We start from the raw sequence: 10170 nt of genomic DNA, 5'->3' as shown, positions 1-10170 counted from the left end.
ATGTAAAAAACGACTCGCTATTGGTGCTAATAAGCGTAACCCCGTGCCCTAGAGTGCTTCAAGAGTACTATTTGGCCCTTACAAAGTCCACTAGTCAAATGTTTCCTATTTTGCTTACGATTAGTTGCTTCTTGACTTTTTATATAATGGCTGGAATGTCTAGGATAATTGCAGAGGCTCTTGGGAGTCGACTATATCCGATTAGTTATCTTCCTTACCCGGCTGAGATAATATTGCGAGATCCGAGGGCTGTAGTTAATGTTAGTCGGATAGAGGATCAGGTAGTTGATTAACGGCTGAGCGGGGTTTCTTAAAGTGTACCGGACTATAGATGTTGTAAGTATTCCTCGTAAATATTTAAGCCGTCCACTTATCTTTACTATCTTTATTCGTAATATCAAACTTTTTAATAGTGTAATGGTAGACGAAAGTCTGGTCTCTATTAATAATAGGGTAGTAACTATATATAGATCTTGATAGCCTCTTAGTTATGCGAAACGGAAAACGAGAGGATCTTTCGATTAAGTTCGTAATATTAGAATACCTTACAGTACAGATCGACTACTTATTTAATAGCAATACTAGAGCTACGAGCCTTTTATCGATCTGCAATATTAAGCCCTTCATTCTCACACTTTACTTCCATCGTAAGATACGGAAAGTATATCTAGGCTGAGCTATGAAAGGCATACCTTTTCGCCCTTTAATAAAAAGGTTCCAATTTCCGAAGTTGAGCCTTTGTAAATATGGTCTAAAATCTATAGGCACCTAACTTCAAGTCACTTGAAGCCTGCCAGTATTGCCGAATCTCTTTAATTACTTCTTGGATAGGAATACTACCGTGGGAGAGAAAGTTGCTGAGTGCATACAAGAAAAGTAGCATGACAAATTACGAGCCTTCGCTTAAATTAACCAACCTTCAACGACTTCCCGCCCTTCGCATCTTAAGACTGATATCTCAAACGCATCCGAACTCACTCGAACGTATTTGCAAATCTGGTCTCTGCCCCCAAACTCCAGCGACCGCTACTATGGGTCCTTCAAGCCCAGAGATCAGTGTACATATCAAAGCGCCTGACTTCGAGCTCATCACCCCCGAAGCTGCGTCCCGCATGCCCCAGGAACGCGTATTCTTGCGTGGCGGCGTCAAGATCGTGAAAATCTCGCCGACCATGGTTATGAAGTACGGAGATAGCGTGCATATGAGCGAAGCCAGGACGCTGGAGTTCGTACGGCATCACACATTGATTCCGGTACCGCGGGTCTACGCCGCGTACACACATGGGCCATTCGAGGAGCGAGATGAGGAGTGGGCTTCAAAATATGATACCTACATTTTTCTAGATTTTGTGGAGGGTCAAACTTTGGAGAAAGAATGGGTTAATTTGGGCGACGACGAGAAGTCATGTGTAATGCACGAGCTTCAAGGTTACCTGGAACAGTTGCGAGCTGTGCCGGGAGGTACTTATATTGGATCTATTAACAACAGCCCGGTAATGGATGTTATTCTGGAGTATCAGCCCAATAAAGGTACTTGGCTCTACCGTTATTATAAATCACGTGTTAGATGAAGAAAGTAACCGTAATAACATAGGTCCCTTTCCATCCGAAGACGACTTTAACGCTACCCTTATCGATGCCTATTGTACTACCCATAAGGGCCACGTAAAGCCTTATATAACAGGCATGCTAGTCGCACACAAACACAAGATTGTCTTTACACATGCGGATTTCCAGCCAGATAATATTATAATAAAGGATGGCCACGTGAAGGGGATTATTGATTGGGAAATGGCAGGATGGTATCCAGAGCACTGGGAGTTCGTAAAGGCGTTCTATATTTGTGACTGGCGGAATGATTGGGGGACGCGACTACTTGGTGCAATAAAGCCGTATTATTGCGAGCAACTTGGTCATGCACGATTGACCCAAATCTTATTCTAGTTGAACCTGGAAAAAAGATTGGCACTGGGCAGAGCACTCCTATGGGGTTTCTTTTGTTGCTTTGGAGTTATGAAATAAGATGATATACTGAACGGCGCTAAATTAGCGGATTCACGCTGGTTTCTCACCTCACTGTCTCGCGGCCGAGCACCCCGCGTTCCATGAAACAATCGACGCATCACGACGCGGTGTTCTGACGGATGTCAATTGGTTGTTCATTACTAAGTTGATTATATTCCTGTATGGTCCATAATTATTCGTTGGTAGTACTGTAGATGTGGACGTACAGCTTCCCGCTAAGGAGTCGACCGAGGACAGGGGCTCGGCAACGATACTTAAGTATCATGAATCAATTTTCTCTTCTTGAGTGACAAAGTCAATCAAACGATGAGATTGAGAAGGGAGGTATTCAGATCATAACATATACAGCAGGAAGGAATTTATAAAGGGAAGAAAAGTACTCTCCTCAGGGGATCTATGTTGATCCAACTTACATGGTAGTAAAGCGGTGAATATATTTTTGGAAAGTGTCCACTTGAGGTTCCTTAGGTTTGTTTAGGCTCCTTGAGCATTGTCATTAAAACTTGACAAAAGTGATGTGAGAGAATAGAGGTCAGAGCAAGTGTGATTAGTGAGAAAGCGAGAAGTTAAAAGACGTGACGATGTAGTAAATCTTACTCAGGATGATCAGCCCTGCTCAGGTGAGCTGCCCAGGGTGCTCAAGTTACTCAGGCGAGGTGACTAAGCTGAGGGTGAACAGAGGGTGATTAGCGACAGAGCAAGAGCAGCAAGCTAACTAACCCCATACGGCACTCAAGAAAGAGAAAATTGATTCATGATACCATGATATACGGTATGTGGAATAGGTAGATGTAATATAATCTGTAATTTTAGTTTTATTAACTTTACTACCCTGACTTCAAAGTGCGAGAGTGATTTCAATGTAACGGCATCAATTTAATGCACAGGCTGACTTCAGGATCCAAAATCTTCAAGTTCCTCTCCAATCCAAGAACTGGCCACCGGTTTTCAGATACTATTAGTAGATCCAAGCTATTATATCTCCAAATTCACGCTGGCTTTCACCACAATGACTCAGAGACTTCCACCTCATTGACTCCCACCTGATTCTTACTTCCGGCTCAGTCCTCTCAATCTGACCTACAAATATTACTACAACTGTGAACTGTGACCATTAGGAGGGAAATTCGGTTCTTGCAATACTACTGCCGGTCTGGCAACTAGAAAGTTGATTAGCGTTAACTACCCAATAAAACGACAGTTTTGAGGAGACTTGGACTTCTTGAATCTTACCATGCTGATCGAGGTGACCAGGGTAGGCTCCGTCACTTAGCTTACTCTGGAATCTTGGAGCAAAGGAGAAATTTAAGGAGGCGACTTTACGTGCCCAAGTCTAAGGCTCCCGGGATCTAAATGGCCAGATCTTTACATCTATTCAGAAGTTTCACAAGGTATTGTTCACGATGAGATAACCACGTGATTTTATTCTTACTAATGAGAGATGATCTAATAATTGTTTTTTATTACAAGGTTTAGGTAATACTAGAAATTTGAGTATTTGAATGCCATATATTAATATTTAATAAATAAGAAGAAGCTATTATATATCTTATCTAGTTACTTTTAACTCCTTTATATCTTTAACTTAAAACAAATAAGGCTTATTTATAAAGTCTCTAGATCTCGCCTTTTAATACTTACTATTATAAAAATATAGAATTATTTTACTAATAAGATATATCCGGGATATATCTTACTAAAATTAAAGTCTCTTATTATTCTTAATACCGGTATAATAACTTTAATTATGAATCCGGAGATAAGTTTACTTTATAAGTTCTTTTTAAGTAGTATTTATTATAATTCCCAGATGCCTCCTAGACGCACGTGACGCGGCCGCCTTGCTAGGGAAGTATGCTTGGAATGTACTAGAGATATTTAGAAGGCTAAGCCCCTTCGGGACTAGTACACTATAGGGTGCATATACTCCCTCGCAGCCTCCTGTATTTTAGTTTTCCCTTCTTTAGCTTTGAATCGTCTTTATAAGGGACCTTCTATCTTGCTTTCCAAGCCCTGAATACTGTACCCGTAATAGTATTGAAATAAATCTAGGATTTTATAAAGATAATAAAGTATAAATAAGAAATCCCAAGGGCTAAAGAAATAACGGAGTTCCTAAGGCATTTTCTTTAAAGAACTTAAATTTGAATTCTGTAGGACATTTAAGTTTTAAGAAGGAATTCCGTAAAGATAGTAAAATTACTAGATGTGACGGCTGGTGTAAGGGCATAATCTGCTAAGGACAGGATATCGGAAACAGGTATAAAACGAAGCTAAGCCAGGATTACTTGGACGGAATAATACTAAAGGTCAAGGCATTCTCCCTACTTTATTCTATAGCTTAGTATTTTCTAATATATGAGATTCTTTGAACTTTGAGCCTTTGACTATTATATTAATCCTGCTATTATATAATATTAAGCTTACTCGACTCGGCCTATAGAGGTAATATAATACTGCCGGTAAAGGACCCGTATTTGTCCTTGGAAAGCGAAAATAGAATACCGCTTTTAATATTCAATAACCTCTTTGAACTATAAAGAACTAGAGAGCTTAACTAGAAGCATAATATTCTCTATAACCTAGTTAATTTCGGAGCCTGACCCTTAACTAGAGCAGATAATATTCCCCTCCTAGTAGTCGGTCCTCTACTAATATAAAAGAAGAAAGATATTATCCTCTATAATCCGGTTAATCTCGGAGCCTGATCCTTAACTAGAGTAGATAATATTTCCTTAATACTAATAAGAGTAAAAGAACCGGCTTCCTCCCCTGGTATAGGAAGAATCGGTAGTAGTTTACTAATTTAAAATAAGAAAAGATAATAGTCGGTTTTAGTCTACTGACTTAAAACTAGATAAGACAATAATCGGTTATAGTTTACTAATATTAAATAAGAAGAACTTACTTAGTACTTATCTCTATAGCTAATACCCCTTCTAAAGCTACTATAAATAGCCCGGGGCCAAGTACTACTACTATAGGTATATTAGATAAGAGGCCCTAGTATAATAAAACGGAGAAGCCGGACTTTAATATTATAAACCCATATTACTAGAAAAGCTATTATAATACTATTCCGGAAAAAGATATTAAGAAGTGGCTAGCCGATTTGGAACTCAAAATTAGTATAAATACTCTAAAAATAAATAAGGCCTAGTAGAGATTACTTATATAGGATAACCTTATTAATAAATACCGCCTTATAGCTAATAAACAAGTAGAATATTATTAGAAATTTCACTTATATATTAACTAACTTACTAAGAAAGTTAATAAGCTAGAAGTAATTACTAGTTGACTTTATATAAGGGAAAGACTAGTATAAGAAGAAGTAATAAAATAGAGATCTAAGTAAGTAGATATTCAGGAATACTATAGATTCCTGTTAGGAGAACTATTTAGGGACTAATACTAAGGCTTTCTCCCGCTTTCTATCTATAGTAATTAATTATAGCTTATTAGAATTAAGGATCCTGCCCTATTTATAGGTAAGAATAATTACTAGATTAATAACTAGATATTTAATATAAGAAATAAACTAATATAGAACTTCTCTGAATTTAATAGTAAACTACTAAAGATTACTTATATAGTATAATTAGTTACCGGAAATGCCCGTAACTTTATTTATAATTAACTAGAACCTGAATTAGTTAGATAAATCTTAATTACTAAATAGATTTTTAAGATTCTCTAGTAAGCTTATAGTAAAAGTAAAGAGATAGAGTACTAGAAAGTAAAAGAGGTATACTAGTACCTGAGATAAGGAAATAAGCTATTCCCGGTATTCTAGGTAGAATTTACTTACTTAATAATAAAACTAGGGAAGTTACTAGATAACTAATATAATAACTTAATAAATAAAATAAATCTCGAATTACTTAAAAGCTTGGGTAATAAGAAGTTTAATACTTTTAGGAATCTTACCGAGTAATATATAAAATAAGAGAATAGGCTTCTTTTAATTAAAAATCGGTAATTCCAGGAGAAATAACTAGTAGAAATTACTTATTACTAAATACTACCTCGGGCTAGAAAGCCTGCCGGGATCCAAAGAGCTATAATAATCTTATATATAATAAATTAACCTTAGTAGCCGGTATTTTTATAGCTAAAAAAGGTAGTTTGCCGAGAATTTGAGAAGAGACTAGACTGGCTAAAGGGCCTTTATTATTATAGCTATAGGAAGCCTAGATATATAAAAAGTATTTGTCCTGACTTTAATAAGGTTATATCTATTAAAAAGAATTATTTAGAGAAAGCTAATAATTTAGGGATAAATAATAAGGATACTAACTCTTACCTATTATCTAATAAGGAATATAATATTAATAAGTCGAGAAAAGTCTAGCTTTAGGTATAGAGATAGATCTCCTAAAGCAAGAACTTTACTAAGAACCTGTAGATCTCACTTAGCTAATTAGCGGGAACTAGTTCCTTATTAATTATTAAGTATACTAGAAAGGCAAAACTATAACCTTCTAGTATTTAGTAAATACTAGAGTAAATATATATATTCTAATTAACTAAAAGTATATTTGCCCCTTAATAAAAGTATTATAAATACCCTTATATAAACTCAAAACCCCTGTTCCCTTACGAGATTTTAATGAATAATCTAGTAAAGCTATTTAATATCTAGCTATTATAGATCTAGTTATTAATTAATACTCCCAAACTTAATAATACTTACTTATTACTAACCTTAGCTCTTATAATATAATCCTAGAAAGGAAATAGCTAGTAAAGTATAATATCCTACTAAACTATTAATGGAATTAACTCTATTAGCCAGAGAACTATAAGACAAATTAGCCAGATCTTATTTAGAAAATCTAATATTTTAATAAGAAATATTAAAAAGATAATTACTCTAAAGATACTCTAACTAGAATCCTAAAAAAGACTAGTAAAACCAGACCCGAGAAGTAAAAGAATATATTTCTTATCTCTCTATAAAACCTTCTTATAAGAAAAGCCAAATACTAGATAAGAAAAGAAAAGCTAGACCTTAATACTCTCGAAATAGTCGAACTACTAGACTATTTCTACTATTTCATTAGAGTAGCTACTTTCTAATTAAGTACTAAAGATCCCGGTAACTTAGTTAGATCGGTTACTATTAATAAGATTAACTATATATTTGAGAAATAAGATTATAAACCAAAGAGATATTTACTATTACCCGTAATAATTAGATAATTAATACTATAGCCCGCCGGATATTATATTTAAACTATTAATCTAATATATTCCCTAGATATAAATAAACCTAATATCCTTAGTAATATACTATTTTTTAATTCCAAAGAACTTTAAAAGCTCCGGATATTTCTCTCTATATAACTATATAATATAGCCAGGGTATTCTCTAAGAAAGTAGTAGATAAGCTTCCCTAGTCTTAATTCTTTAACTATAAGCTCTGCTTTAATAGACCAGATCCCTTAATAAGAATAGCCTACCTTTATAAGATAAACTCTAGTAAACTTAAAAAAATAAGAGAATATCTTATTAAGAACCTAAAAAAGGGTTTTATTAAGCTATCCGAATTTCTTTTCTTATTACTAGTCTTATTTATTAAAAAGAAAAATAATAGCCTATAATTTTATATTAACTATTAATAGCTAAATACTATAATAAAAAAGAATTACTATTTCCTATTACTTATTACCGAAACTCTTAACTAATTAGCTAAATTATTAGTATTTACTAAATTAGATATTTAATATACTTTTAACCGAATTTATATAAAACTAGCTTCTATAATATAAGTAGCTTTTAGGACGAGATATAAATTCTTTAAACTAGTAATTCTATTATTTGAATTCTATAATAGTCTAATAATCTTCTAGTAATATATTAATACTATTCTAATAAACTATTTAGATTACTTTTACTCGGCCTATATTAATAATATACTAATCTTCTCTAAGAATAAGAAAAAATATTAATAGTATATTAGAACGGTCCTATAAAAGCTCTAGAATACCGGATTACAAGTTAATATTCATAAATACGAATTTGAAGTTTCTAAGATAATATTCTTAGGATTTATTATTTCGGATTAGGATATATAAATAGACCCTACCAAAACCTTTATTATCTGAAACTAGTATTAATTTATAATAAAAAGGAAGATATAATTATTTTTGGGCTTCTATAACTTTTACTATAGGTTTATCTAAACCTATAGATATATTTCTTACTTCCTAAACCGTCTGACTAAAAAGAATACTCTGCTAAAGTTTATATTTAATAAAACCTAACTAGATACCTTTAATTAGCTTAAGAATCTGCTTCTTTCTACCTTTATATTTCTCTATTTTAAATATAATAGGAAAACCTACCTAAAAACTAATTATTCGAACCTAGCTACTATAGATATATTCTCTTAAAAAAGTTTAAAGAACAGATAATAGTACCTAGTCTTATTTTACTCTAAAGCTCTTTAAGAAGCCAAGAGCTATTATAAAATTTATAATAAGGAACTTCTTACTATTATCTAAGAACTCCGGGAATAGTAGGCAGAACTAATTAGCTTACCTAATTTTCTAATTATTACCGACTATAAAGCTCTTGAGTATTTTAGTATTAAGAGGCCCTTAAATAAATAATAAATCTAATAGATAGATTTCCTATTATAATTCTATTACTAGATTACTTATTAGTTAGGTAAAAATAATACTATTACTAATATCTTATTCCGAAAAGACAAGCTTATACTAACCCAGAAATAGGCTAAAGAAGCTAAAAGAACTAGATAAGTTATCCTATTAGACCTAATTCTCGCTTTTATTAAAATAAAAGATATAGCTTATATTCCTACTAAAATAGAAGAAATAAACAAGCTATTAGTTATAGTCAAAATCCTATAAGCTAATCGGATAAACCTAGCCCTAGAGAACAAATATAAGAAAGCCCAGAAAAATATAGATCTATAGGAAATATTAAATAGCTATATACTTTATAATAAAAGACTTACTATACCGGACGGATATAATAATCTATAAACTAGGCTCCTATAATAAATCTATAATATAATAACTACTATATATCCCGGTTAAAATAAGACAAAAATCCTAATTTGGAAATTTTACTAGTAGCCTACTTTTTCTATAAATATTAACTACTTTATAGTAAACTGCTATAAATATTAAAGGTCTTATAAGCCAAGAAATAAAATACTAGACCTATTATACCTATTACTAGTTCCCCTAAAAACATAGGATAATTTGTTTATAGACTTCTATATTTCTGGCTCTATAAATAAGAAATATAATAATATATTTATTATAGTTAATTAATTATCCAAATAATATATAAGCCTACTAATAACTAAGAATACTATAGCCAGAACTACTACTAGCCTATTCTATTACTATATCTAGTAATTCCGAGAATCTCTCCTTATTATTATAAGTAACCGAGAACCCTAATTTATTTCAGACTTTATAAATAAACTATTAAGATTAACTAGAATTAAGCTAAAGCTCTTAACTATAAAATATACCTAAACTAATAAATAAATAGAAATTATTAACTAGATTATTAATATCCGACTTTGCCTCTTTATTAATTATTTCTAGGATAATTAGGCAGATTTATTTCCGGTACTTAATACTATAGGTACTGCCTGCCTATATAAATTAAGTAGCTTATCTCCTTTAATAATTAATTACGAATATAAACCTAGGCTAAACTTTAACTAGATATTACTAATAATAGAGTTCAAAATACCGAGAAAGAAACTTAATCGGGAGAAAGTATAATAGTAGGCTAAGAGAATTAATACTACTATTAATTATACCCGAGAATATATAGTAATAGCTTAAAAGTATTAAGCCAAGTAAGCTAATAAGAAATGGCGAGAACCAGACTTTAGTCTAGAAGATATAGTCTATATAATTAAAAAAATATAAAAAACGGACTATTTGTCTAATAAATTAGACTATTTTCTTACTAGACTATTTAAGATTAATAAAATAGTTAGCTATTTATATTAATTAGACCTTTCCTTATTATATAGGATTTGGCTAATTTTCTATATAAATAGGCTTTATAAAAATCCTACTAACCTATTACCCGGCCAAACTAATAAAAAGCCTAGTTCTACTAAAGTTAATAGTAAACTTAAATAAGAA

The 10170-nt window shown here is 32.4% G+C and overlaps 1 protein-coding gene across 1 annotated transcript; it reads left to right on the top strand.

The window, feature by feature from the left end:
* The first annotated feature begins 1026 nt into the window (after window positions 1-1026).
* On the top strand, window positions 1027-2142 carry K444DRAFT_558426 (kinase-like protein). Its single transcript, XM_024876824.1, has 2 exons — window positions 1027-1530; window positions 1595-2142. Exons 1-2 carry the CDS (start codon window positions 1032-1034, stop codon window positions 1942-1944), a joined length of 849 nt encoding a protein of 282 aa, XP_024739917.1. The 5' UTR covers window positions 1027-1031; the 3' UTR covers window positions 1945-2142.
* The last annotated feature ends 8028 nt before the right edge of the window (window positions 2143-10170 follow it).

Source organism: Hyaloscypha bicolor (genome assembly GCF_002865645.1).
Source record: "Hyaloscypha bicolor E unplaced genomic scaffold K444scaffold_53, whole genome shotgun sequence".
In the NCBI taxonomy this organism is placed as follows: domain Eukaryota; kingdom Fungi; phylum Ascomycota; class Leotiomycetes; order Helotiales; family Hyaloscyphaceae; genus Hyaloscypha; species Hyaloscypha bicolor.
This window is presented reverse-complemented; position numbering and strand designations above follow the sequence as displayed.